Source organism: Lynx rufus, unplaced genomic scaffold, assembly GCF_022079265.1.
Source record: "Lynx rufus isolate CCGP_SWC_20201006 ecotype Redwood Valley unplaced genomic scaffold, mLynRuf1.p SCAF_5, whole genome shotgun sequence".
NCBI lineage: Eukaryota > Metazoa > Chordata > Mammalia > Carnivora > Felidae > Lynx > Lynx rufus.
In genome coordinates, this window is record NW_025814867.1 from 99,230,534 (window position 1) to 99,244,011 (window position 13,478).

Here is a 13,478-nt window from a genome sequence, read left to right on the forward strand (position 1 = left end):
ATGAAGCCTATTGTCAAATTGGTTTCCATACAACACCCAGTGCTCACCCCAAAAGGTGCCCTCCTCAATACCCATCACCTACCCTCCCCTCCCTCCCACCCCCCCGTCAACCCTCAGTTTGTTCTCAGTTTTTAACAGTCTCTTATGCTTTGGCTCTCTCCCACTCTAACCTCCTTTTTTTTTTTCCTTCCCCTCCCCCATGGGTTTCTGTTAAGTTTTTCAGGATCCACCTAAGAGTGAAAACATATGGTATCTGTCTTTCTCTGTATGGCTTATTTCACTTAGCATCACACTCTCCAGTTCCATCCATGTTGCTACAAAGGACCATATTTCATTCTTTTTCATTGCCATGTAGTACTCCATTGTGTATATAAACCACAATTTCTTTATCCATTCGTCAGTTGATGGACATTTAGGTTCTTCCCATAATTTGGCTATTGTTGAGAGTGCTGCTATAAACATTGGGGTACAAGTGCCCCTATGCATCAGTACTCTGGTATCCCTTGGGTAAATTCCTAGCAGTGCTATTGCTGGGTCATAGGGTAGGTCTATTTTTAATTTTCTGAGGAACCTCCACACTGTTTTCCAGAGTGGCTGCATCAATTTGCATTCCCACCAACAGTGCAAGAGGGTTCCCATTTCTCCACATCCTCTCCAGCATCTATAGTCTCCTGATTTGTTCATTTTGGCCACTCTGACTGGCGTGAGGTGATATCTGAGTGTGGTTTTGATTTGTATTTCCCTGATGAGGAGTGATGTTGAGCATCTTTTCATGTGCCTGTTGACCATCCAGATGTCTTCTTTAGAGAGGTGTCTATTCATGTTTTCTGCCCATTTCTTCACTGGGTTATTTGTTTTTCAGGTGTGGAGTTTGGTGAGCTCTTTATAGATTTTGGATACTAGCCCTTTGTCCAATATGTCATTTGCAAATATCTTTTCCCATTCCGTTGGTTGCCTTTTAGTTTTGTTGGTTGTTTCCTTTGCTGTGCAGAAGCTTTTTACCTTCATAAGGTCCCAGTAATTCATTTTTGCTTTTAATTCCCTTGCCCTTGGGGATGTGTCAAGTAAGAAATTGCTGTGGCTGAGATCAGAGAGGTCTTTTCCTGCTTTCTTCTCTAGGGTTTTGATGGTTTCCTATCTCACATTCAGGTCCTTCATCCATTTTGAGTTTATTTTTGTGAATGCTGTGAGAAAGTGGTCTAGTTTCAATCTTCTGCATGTTGCTGTCCAGTTCTCCCAGCACCCTTTGTTAAAGAGTCTGTCTTTTTTCCATTGGATGTTCTTTCCTGCTTTGTCAAAGATGAGTTGGCCATATGTTTGTGGGTCTAGTTCTGGGGTTTCTATTCTATTCCATTGGTCTGTGTGTCTGTTTTTGTGCCAATACCATGCTGTGTTGATGATTACAGCTTTGTAATAGAGGCTAAAGTCTGGGATTGTGATGCCTCCTGCTTTGGTCTTCTTCTTCAAAATTACTTTGACTATTCGGGGTCTTTTGTGGTTCCATATGAATTTTAGGATTGCTTGTTCTAGTTTCAAGAAGAATGCTGGTACAATTTTGATTGGGATTGCATTGAATGTGTAGATAGCTTTGGGTAGTATTGACATTTTGACAATATTTATTCTTCCAATCCATGAGCATGGAATGTTTTTCCATTTCTTTATATGTTCTTCAACTTCCTTCATAAGCTTTCTATAGTTTTCAGCATACAGATCTTTTACATATTTGGTTAGAATTATTCCTAGGTATTTTGTGCTTCTTGGTGCAATTGTGAATGGGATCAGTTTCTTTATTTGTCTTTCTGTTGCTTCATTATTAGTGTATAAGAATGCAACTGATTTCTGTACATTGATTTTGTATCCTGCAACTTTGCTAAATTCATGTATCAGTCTAGCAGACTTCTGGTGGAGTCTATCAGATTTTCCATGTATAATATCATGTCATCTACAAAAAGTGAAAGCTTGACTTCATCTTTGCCAATTTTGATGCCTTTGATTTCCTTTTGTTGTCTGATGCTGATGCTAGAACTTCCAACACTATGTTAAACAACAGTGGTGAGAGTATCCATCCCTGTCGTGTTCCTGATCTCAGGGGAAAAGCTCTCAGTTTTTCCCCATTGAGGATGATGTTAAGTGGGCTTTTCATAAATGGCTTTTATGATGTGTAATTATGTTCCTTCTATCCCGACTTTCTCGAGGGTTTTTATTAAGAAAGGTTGCTGAATTTTGTCAAATGCCTTTTCTGCATCGATTGACAGGATCATATGGTTCTTATCTTTTCTTTTGTTAATGTGATGTATCACGTTGATTTTGTGAATGTTGAACCAGCCCTGCATCCCAGGAATGACTCCCACTTGATCACGGTGAATAATTCATTTTATATGCTGTTGAATTCGATTTGCTCATATCTTACTGAGAATTTATGCATCCATATTCATCAGGGATATTGGTCTGTAGTTCTCTTTTTTTACTGGGTCTCTGTCTGGTTTAGGAATCAAAGTAATGCTGGCTTCATAGAATGAGTCTGGAAGTTTTCCTTCCCTTTCTATTTTTTGGAATAGCTTGAGAAGGATAGGTATTATCTCTGCTTTAAACGTCTGGTAGAACTCCCCAGGGAAGCCATCTGGTCCTGGACTCTTATTTGTTGGGAGATTTATGATGACTGATTCAATTTCTTCGCTGGTTATGGGTCTGTTCAGGCTTTCTATTTCCTCCTGATTGAGTTTTGGAAGGGTGTGGGTGCTTAGGAATTTGTCCATTTCTTCCAGGTTGTCCAGTTTGTTGGCATATGATTTTTCATAGTATTCCCTGATAATTGTTTGTATCTCTGAGGGATTGGTTGTAATCATTCCATTTTCATTCATGATTTTATCTATTTGGGTCCTCTCTCTTTTCTTTTTGAGAAGCCTGGCTAGAGGTTTATCAATTTTGTTTATTTTTTCAAAAAACCAACTCTTGGTTTTGTTGATCTGCTCTACAGTTTTTTTTTAGATTCTATATTGTTTATTTCTGCTCTGATCTTTATTATTTCTCTTCTGCTGGGTTTAGGCTGTCTTTGCTGTTCTGCTTCTATTTCCTTTAGGGGTGCTGTTAGATTTTGTATTTGGGATTTTTCTTGTTTCTTGACATAGGCCTGGATTGCAATGTCTTTTCCTCTCAGGACTGCCTTTGCTGCATCCCAAAGCGTTTGGATTGTTGTATTTTCATTTTCATTTGTTTCCATATATTTTTTAATTTCTTCTCTAATTGCCTGGTTGACCCATTCATTCTTTAGTAGGGTGTTCTTTAACTTCCATGCTTTTGGAGTTTTTCCAGACTTTTCCCTGTGGTTAATTTCAAGCTTCATAGCATTGTGGTCTGAAAGTATGCACGGTATGATGTCAATTCTTGTATACTTATGAAGGGCTGTTTTGTGACCCAGTTTGTGATCTATCTTGGAGAATGTTCCACATGCACTTGAGAAGAAAGTATATTCTGTTGCTTTGGGATGCAGAGTTCTCAATATATCTGTCAAGTCCATCTGATCCAATGTATCATTCAGGGCCCTTGTTTCTTTATTGACCATGTGTCTAGATGATCTATCCATTTCTGTAAGTGGAGTGTTAAAGTCCCCTGCAATTACCACATTCTTATCAATAAGGTTGCTTATGTTTGTGAGTAATTGTTTTATATATTTGGGGGCTCCTGTATTTGGTGCATAGACATTTATAATCGTTAGCTCTTCCTGATGGATAGACCCTGTGATTATTATATAACGCCCTTCTTCATCTCTTGTTACAGCCTTTAATTTAAAGTCCAGTTTGTCTGATATAAGTATGGCTACTCCAGCTTTCTTTTGACTTCCAGTGGCATGATAAATAGTTCTCCATCCCCTCACTCTCAATTTGAAGGTGTCCTCAGGTCTAAAATGAGTCTCTTGTAGACAGCAAATAGATGGGTCTTGTTTTTTTATCCATTCTGATACCCTATGTCTTTTGGTTAGCGCTTTTAGTCCATTTACATTCAGTGTTATTACAGAAAGATATGGGTTTAGAGTCATTGTGATGTCTGAAGGTTTCATGCTTGTAGCGATATCTCTGGTACTTTGTCTCACAGGATCCCCCTTAGGATCTCTTGTATGGCTGGTTTAGTGGTGATGAATTCCTTCAGTTTTTGTTTGGGAAGACCTTTATCACTCCTTCTATTTAAATGACAGACTTGCTGGATAAAGGATTCTCGGTTGCATATTTTTTCTTTTCATCACATTGAAGATCTCCTGCCATTCCTTTCTGACCTGCGAAGTTTCAGTAGAGAGATTGGTCACGAGTCTTATAGGTCTCCCTTTATATGTTAGAGCACGTTTATCTCTAGCTGCTTTCAGAATTTTCTCTTTATCCTTGTATTTTGCCAGTTTCGCTGTGACATGTCATGCAGAAGATTGATTTAAGTTACGTCTGAAGGGAGTTCTCTGTGCCTCTTGGATTTCAATGCCTTTTTCCTTCCCCAGATCAGGGAACTTCTCAGCTATTATTTCTTCAAGTACACCTTCAGCACCTTTCCCTCTCTCTTCCTCCTCTGGAATACCAAGTATGCATAGATTATTTCTCTTTAGTGCATCACTTAGTTCTCTAATTTTCCCCTCATACTCCTGGATTTTTTATCTCTCTTTTTCTCAGCTTCTTTTTCCATAATTTTATCTTCTAGTTCACCTATTCTCTCCTCTGCCTCTTCAATCCAAGCCGTGGTTGTCTCCATTTTATTTTGCAGCTCATTGATAGCATTTTTTAGCTCTTCCTGGCTGTTTCTTAGTCCCTTGATCTCTGTAGCAAGAGATTCTTTGCTGTCCTTTATACTGTTTTCAAGGCCAGTGATTAGTTTTATGACTATTATTCTAAATTCACTTTCTGTTATATTGTTTAAATCGTTTTTGATCAGTTTGTTAGCTGTTATTTCCTGGAGGTTTTTTTGAGGGGAATTCTTCCATTTGGTCATTTTGGATAGTCCCTGGAGTGGTGCGGAACTGCAGGGCACTTCCCCTGTGCTGTCTTGAATAACTTGCGTTGGTGGGCGAGACCACAGTCAGACCTGATGTCTGCCCCCAGCCCACCACTGGGGCCACAGTCAGACTGGTGTGTGCCTTCTCTTCCCTTCTCCTAGGGGCAGGATTCACTGTGGGGTGGTGTGGCCCATCTGGGCTACTTCCACACTGCCAGACCACACTGGTGCTGGGGATCTGGCGTATTAGCTGGCGTGGATAGGCAAGGTGCACAGGGGTGGGAGGGGCAGTCTCAGCTTGCTTTTCCTTCCGACATCCGCTTCGGGAGGGGCCCTGCAGCACCAGGAGGGAGTCAGACCCGCCCAAGGGTTGGATCTGCAGAAGCACAGCGTTGGGTGTTTGCGTGGTTGCAAGCAAGTTCCCTGGCAGGAACTGGTTCCCTTTGGGATTTTGGCTGAGGGATGGGCGAGGGAGATGTCACTTCCCAGCGCCTTTGTTCCCCGCCAAGCTGAGCTCTGTTGTCTGGGGCTCCACAATTCTCCCTCCCATTGTCCTCCAGCCTTCCTGTTCTCCGAGCAGAGCTGTTAGCTTATAACCTTCCAGATGTCAAGTTCCGCTTGCTGTCCGAACACACTCCGTCCGGCCCCTCCACTTTTGCAAGCCAAACTCGGGGGCTCTGCTTGACCAGCAGGCCACCCCTCTGCCCCAGCTCCCTCCCTCCAGTCCGTGGAGCGCGCACCGCCTCTCCACCCTTCCTACCCTCTTCCGTGGGCCTCTCGTCTGCACTTGGCTCCAGAGACTCCGTTCTGCTATTCTTCTGGCGGTTTTCTGGGTTATTTAGGCAGGTGTATGTGGAATCTAAGTGATCAGCAGGATGCGCCGTGAGCCCAGGGTCCTCCTACCCCACCATCTTCCCAGGATCTCTATTCCTCCCAAAATATTTTCTAATATCTCTTGTGATTTCTTGTTGGCTGTTTAATTTCCAAATATTCAGAGGTTTGAAGAAATATTTTTTATTTCCAATATAATTATTTTGTGGTCACAGAAAATAGTTTGCATGATGTAAATTCTTATAAATTTATTGGGAGTTGTATGGGCCTGCATAAAGTCTGTCTTCATGAAAATTCCATGTGTGCTTGAGAAAGAATGTTTATTTTTGTGTTCTTTGGTGTAGTTGTATATAAATGGAAATGAGGACAGAGTGATTGATGACACTGTTTAGATCTTTTATTTTTCCCACTTTGAAGGCATGACTTTTTAAAGGATCTCTACTGAATGTTCCCTACCTTACAAGGTCTCTCCAGCTGATAAATTCATGAGTGATTTTCAGCAATGTGTAAATTATGAGAATTATTTGTCTTATAATTTCCCAGTAATTGTACTTTCCCTAGATGTTCTTTACTTATCTTTATGATGTTTTACATTACACATGTATAGGTTAATACTTGGCCAAAAACTCAAGAGAACTCTATGTGAATTTCTGAAGGCATTATTTTGTTTGTAGCTCTAATATTTTTTCCACAAAATTCTAACCACTCTGGCCTCTCTGAACTCTGACCTTTGTATCCTTAATCAGTGAGATTACTGGACTAATATTTGGGATCTCAACACTATTCCATAGTTTGCTAATTTCCTCCATGCAGAAATAGAGACAGTAAGGATTGGCTATTTTGTTTCACTTTTTGCATGTAGTCCTGTGCTGCCTATCCTTCAATATCATAGTTGTTCCATAATTTTTCTTCAGTTTTCTAGTTATTTATAGCATGAGAATAATAATAATTTATAGCATGAGAATAATAAATAGGCCATGTTTCCCTCACACACAGTCAAAGCAGAAGTATCTGGTTGTTCTTTTCTTTTTTCCTTTCCTTTCCTTTCCTTTCCTTTCCTTTCCTTTCCTTTCCTTTCCTTTCCTTTCCTTTCCTTCTTCCCTCATTTCCTTGCTTTTTCTTTCCTTCTACCTCTCTTTCTTTCCTTTTAAAAATTTTAATCCTTCCTTTTAGTGCTATTTTACACAAAGGAACAATTGTCAATTAATACTTTAGATAACATGTGTTTTCTCTGTTATTGTATATGTTTGTTTTCCTAAGGGCTGACTGCAAGCTCTGTGTACATGTTCATGTTGACTGGCAGACTTCACTTTAAAGAATTATGTCGGTTGGGGTCTTCCAATAAAGATCCCTACAATGGTGTGCCAACCCCTATCCTAGGTGCACTAGCAGTTTCCAAGCAGGGAGGTCAGTTTCTATAGAGATTTGTTCTTCAGTTTAAAAACAAATGCGTTTTTTTTTTTTTTATTTATCTTGGGAAGCAGGGAAGAAAAGAGAGAGTGAGAGAGAGAGAATCCCAAGCAGTTATCACACTGTCAGCTTGGAGCCCTTGCAGGGCTTGATCTCACAAACCGTGAGATCATGACCTGAGCCAAAACCAAGTTTCGGTCACTTAACCATCTGAGCCACCCAGTCACCCCTCATTCTTCCAGTTTTAATTGAGGTGTAAAAGCTGCTACTCCTTTTTATGTGTGGACATGAGAAAAGTGAGAAGAAGATTAAATTGGTTCAGGAATTCCTTTTCAATCCTTTAATTAATTTTGCTAAATAATGTCTAATATTCTATTACCTGCTCCATACCTGCCCGCTCTGTGCTTGGGGCCTCCTAGGAGGCTATGATCTACTAATAAGGTCATATCAAATCCTTTTTATAACATTACCTTAGGGATATTCTGGGCCACAGTTTTCTCTGGTCTTTAAAATTACTATCATTGGTTTATTCATGGCTTTCTATCTTATTCTCAGCCTTACTGATTTATTCCCTTTAATACCTCTACCCATCATTTTCATGGAACTGGTGGGGGGAGAGAGAAAGGCAAGTATATATGCTCATTATATCATTTTTAATTAGATTCTCTTTTTGAAAATGTAATGACAATCACTTAGGTTATTTTTTAAAAGGTACATTAACTTTTAGTGATTAAAATACACCCACTCCATCTCTATGGTTTAATGTCTATTGAGGGAATAAATAACCATGTTGATATAGATCACTTAGAATTGAACCAAAGCCTAAGAATAATTCAGATTATTTCAGCACCAATTGGTAATTGGTTTTTATTTATTTCATTACTTTGTTTGGGGTGCCTTAAGAATACAGATCATCCCCAAGTTTTGATTGTTTGACTCATGATTTTTTTGGCTTTACAATGGTGTGAAAGTGATATGCATTCAGTAGAAACTATACTTTGAATTTTGATATTTTCCCAGGCTAGTGATGTATGCAGTATGATACTGGTCAGAAGCAGTGAGCCACGGCTCTAAGTCAACCACACAGTCATGAGGATAAGCAATCAGTACATTTACAACCATTCTGTTTTTCACTTTCAGTACAGTAGTCAATAAATTACATGAGATATTCAACACTTTATTGTAAAATGGACTTTGTATTTGATAATTTTTCCCAACTGTAGGCTAATGTTTAAGGTGGGCTAGGCTAGACTATAATGTTAGGTAGGTTAGGTATATTGAATACATTTTCAATTTATGGTATTTTCAACTATGAGTTTATTGCTACATAACCCCATTGTAAGCTGTGGAAGGTCTGTAGTCATTAACTTCAAAAAAATGCTTGGGCGCTATGGACGAAAGTAGTGCCACACACTCAGAATTCTACTTTTGCTTAATGCCTGAATTTGATTATAGTGGACAAACTGAATTTTATTGTTAAGTTTGTGGCTGGGTTGCCTTTTTTTCTGATAGGTACAAGAGTAAACCTCAGGATGACTATGAAGATCCCAAAGATGTTCAAGCCATCAAAGAGGCCCAGTTGTATATGGGAGACTTCAATCTGAAGACAGCCCCAGACTACAAGATACCTGAGCACATGAGAGTAAATGCTGCCAAGAAGGAAGAGGAGCTGGGACATCTAGACTCCATGGTACTTATTACTCATTGCTTACATGACAATGAGAGGCACTCTTGAGTTTTTAGTGGTATTCTGTGCTGAAACCACTTGTTTCACTAGATGGTCTATAGGAATATATAGTCATAGAAACTTAGAACTGAAAGAAGATCTTCATGATTATTTAGAATAATGCCCCCTTTTTACAAATGAGGAAACTGAGGCCCAGAGAGGACAAGGGATTTATCTGTGATTAGTTAAAATGGCAGAACCAGCCTTCAAGTTAATTACTTGACTCAATATGTTTCATGGGTTAAAGCTCTATATTTTAGAGACTTTGAATTTCTGAAATTCAAACATGTCCTCGGCTGCTGTAGACTTCCAAAGACTTAGGGGAAAAGGCCATTGTTTGACTTTTTTTTTCCAGGACTTATAAATTTTTTAAGTGTCTCTATAATAACCTATTAACATATTCCTTTTTAAAATTTTTATCTACATTCTGCCAAACTGCTTCCAATTATACTGATTTCTCATCCCCCCTTTTTTACTAAAGTCTCCTCTCTCTGTCATAGTAATTCCTTAATTTGGACTGACAAGTGACTTTTCACATTTAGAGACTCAGAAAGTATCTGAGCTACCATTTTGAGGAGAATGTGGTACATGGCCACCTACTATGGCCATGCAGTTTGGACACTGCAAGGCATCCCATTGGAGAAAGTGCCAATCATACCACGGATCTAATATATTAGAATATTTTATAATTTTCTGACAAGTGGCAGTAAAGTGTCTTCAGGAAAAAAAAAAAGTCTTTCAGTTTCACCAAAAATTCTATATGTGCCAGAAGTAGGAGGATCCTGGTATGGCAAATAATATCCATAAATAAATGTTCATAGCTCATAACTATACCTTTCTGCTTAAACAGACATTTTGAACATTTTCTTAGTGACCATTTAGATTGTTTCTCTTTTTTTTTTACATGAAATTTATTATCAAATTGGTTTCCATATAACACCCAGTACTCATCCCAACAGGTGCCCTCCTCAATACCCATCACCCACTTTCCCCTCCCTCCCACCCCCATCTACCCTCAGTTTATTCTCAGTTTTTAAGAGTCTCTCATGGTTTGATTCCTTCCCTCTCTGTAACTTTTTTTTCCCCTTCCCCTCCCCCATGGTCTTCTGGTAAGTTTCTCAGGATCCACATAGGAGTGAAAACATATGGTATCTGTCTTTCTCTATGACTTGTTTCACTTAGCATAACACTGCAGTTCCATCCATGTTGCTACAAAAGGCCATATTTCATTCTTTCTCATTGCCACAAAGTATTCCATCGTATATATAAATCACAACTTCTTTACCCATTCATTAGTTGATGGACATTTAGGCTCTTCCCATAATTTGGCTATTGTCCAGAGTGCTGCTATAAACATTGGGGTACAAGTGCCCCTATGGATCAGTACTCCGGTATCCCTGGGTAAATTCCTAGCAGTGCTATTGCTGGGTCATAGGGTAGGTCTATTTTTAGTTTTTTGAGGAACCTCCACACTGTTTTCCAGAGTGGCTGCACCAATTTGCATTCCCACCAACAGTGCAAGAGGGTTCCCATTTCTCCACATCCTCTCCAGCATCTATAGTCTCCTGATTTGTTCATTTTGGCCACTCTGACTGGCGTGAGGTGATACCTGAGTGTGGTTTTGATTTGTATTTCCCTGATGAGGAGTGATGTTGAGCATCTTTTCATGTGCCTGTTGGCCATCTGGATGTCTCCTTAGAGATGTGCCTATTCATGTCTTCTGCCCATTTCTTCACTGGATTATTTGTTTTTAGGGTGTGGAGTTTGGTGAGTTCTTTATAGATTTTGGATACTAGCCCTTTGTCCGATATGTCATTTGCAAATATCTTTTCCCATTCCGTCGGTTGCCTTTTAGTTTTGTTGACTGTTTCCTTTGCAGTGCAGAAGCTTTTTATCTTCATGAGGTCCCAATAGTTCATTTTTGCTTTTAATTCCCTTGCCTTTGGGGATGTGTCAAGTAAGAAATTGCTTCAGCTGAGGTCAGAGAGGTTTTCCCTACTTTTTCTTTTAGGGTTTTGATGGTTTCCTATCTCACATTCAGGTCCTTCATCCATTTTGAGTTTATTTTTGTGAATGGTGTAAGAAAGTGGTCTAGCTTCTTTCTTCTGCATGTTGCTGTCCATTTTCCCCAGCACCCTTTTTTAAAGAGACTGTCTTTTTTCCATTGAATATTTTTTCCTGCTTTGTCAAAGATTAGTTGGCCATACGTTTGTGGGTTCAATTCTGGAGTCTATTCTATTCCTTGGTCTATGTGTCTGTTTTTGTGCCAATACCATGCTGTGTTGATGATTACAGCTTTGTAGTAGAGACTAAAGTCTGGGGTTGTGATGCTTCCCACATTGGTCTTCTTCTTCAGTATTACTTTGGCTATTCAGGGTCTTTTGTGGTTCCACACAAATTTTAGGATTGCTTGTTCTAGCTTTGAGAAGAATGCTGGTACAATTTTGATTGGGATTGCATTGAATGTGTAGATAGCTTTGGGTAGTATTGACATTTTGACAATATTTATTCTTCTAATCCATGAGCACGGAATGTTTTTCCATTTCTTTGTATCTTCTTCAATTTCCTTCATAAGCTTTCTATAGTTTTCAGCATACAGATCTTTTACATCTTTGGTTAGATTTATTCCTAGGTATTTTATGCTTCTTGGTGCAGTTGTGAATGGGATCAGTTTCTTTATTTGTCTTTCTGTTGCTTCATTATTAGTGTATAAAAATGCAACTGATTTCTGTGCATTAATTTTGTATCCTGCGACTTTTCTGAATTCATATAACAGTTCTAGCAGACTTTTGGTGGAGTCTATCAGGTTTTCCATGTATAATATCACGTCATCTGCAAAAAGTGAAAGCTTGACTTCATCTTTGCCAATTTTGATACCTTTGATTTCCTTTTGTTGTCTGATTGCTGATGGTAGAACTTTCAACACTATGTTAAACAACAGCGGTGAGAGTGGACATCCCTGTCATGTTCCTGATCTCAGGGAAAAAGCTCTCAGTTTTTCCCCATTGAGGATGATGTTAAGTGGGCTTTTCATAAATGGCTTTTATGATGTGTAATTATGTTCCTTCTATCCCAACTTTCTCGAGAGTTTTTATTAAGAAACGTTGCTGGATTTTGTCAAATGCATTTTCTGCATCGATTGCCAGGATCATATGGTTCTTATCTTTTCTTTTATTAACGTGATGTATCATGTTGATTGATTTGCGAATGTTGAACCAGCCCTGCATCCCAGGAATGACTCCCACTTGATCATGGTGAATAATTCTTTTTATATGCTGTTGAATTTTATTTGATAGTATCTTGTTGAGAATTTTTGCATCCATATTCATCAGGGATATTGGTCTGTAGTTCTCTTTTTTTGCTGGGTCTCTGTCTGGTTTGGAAATCAAAGTAATACTGGCTTCATAGAATGAGTCTGGAAGTTTTCCTTCCTTTTCTATTTTTTTGGAACAGCTTGAGAAGGATAGGTATTATCTCTGCTTTAAATGTCTGGTAGAATTCCCCAGGGAAGCCATCTGGTCCTGGACTCTTATTTGTTGGGAGATTTTTGATAACTGATTCAATTTCTTCGCTGGTTATGGGTCTGTTCAAGCTTTCTATTTCCTCCTAATTGAGTTTTGGAAGCGTGTGGGTGCTTAGGAATTTGTTCATTTCTTCCAGGTTGTCCAGTTTGTTGGCATATGATTTTTCATAGTATTCCCTGATAATTGCTTGTATCTCTGAGGGATTGGTTGTAATCATTCCATTTTCATTCATGATTTTATCTATTTGGGTCCTCTCTCTTTTCTTTTTGAGAAGCCTGGCTAGAGGTTTATCAATTTTGTTTATTTTTTCAAAAACCAACTCTTGGTTTCATTGGCCTGCTCTACAGTTTTTTTAGATTCTATATTGTTTATTTCTGTTCTGATCTTTATTATTGCTCTTCTTCTGCTGGGTTTAGGCTGTCTTTGCTGTTCTGCTTCTATTTCCTTTAGGGGTGCTGTTAGATTTTGTATTTGGGATTTTTCTTGTTTCTTGACATAGGCCTGGATTGCAATGTCTTTTCCTCTCAGGACTGCCTTTGCTGCATCCCAAAGCATTTGGATTGTTGTATTTTCATTTTCATTTGTTTCCATATATTTTTTAATTTCTTCTCTAATTGTCTGGTTGACCCATTCATTCTTTAGTAGGGTGTTCTTTAACCTCCATGCTTTTGAAGGTTTTCCAGACTTTTTCCTATGGTTGATTTCAAGTTTCGTAGCATTGTGGTCTGAAACTGTGCATGGTATGATCTCAATTCTTGTATACTTATGAAGGGCTGTTTTGTGACCCAGTATGTGATCTATCTTGGAGAATGTTCCATGTGCACTCGAGAAGAAAGTATATTCTCTGGCTTTGGGATGTGGAATTCTAAATATATCTGTCAAATCCATCTGATCCAGTGTATCATTCAGGGTCCTTGTTTCTTTATTGATCCTCTGTCTAGATGATCTATCCACTGTAAGTGGATTATTAAAGCCCCCTGCAATTACCACATTCTTATCAATAAGGTTGCTTATGT

At 38.9% G+C, this 13,478-nt stretch overlaps 1 protein-coding gene across 1 annotated transcript in view; it reads left to right on the forward strand.

Moving 5' to 3' along the window:
- The window catches only part of CFAP44 (cilia and flagella associated protein 44), a 146,544-nt gene that overhangs the window by 98,565 nt on the left and 34,501 nt on the right, over nt 1-13,478 (forward strand). Inside the window, exon 24 of the mRNA XM_047100263.1 lies at nt 8,725-8,902. Coding sequence (XP_046956219.1) covers nt 8,725-8,902 — 178 coding nt within the window. The remainder of the gene's footprint in view (nt 1-8,724; nt 8,903-13,478) is intronic.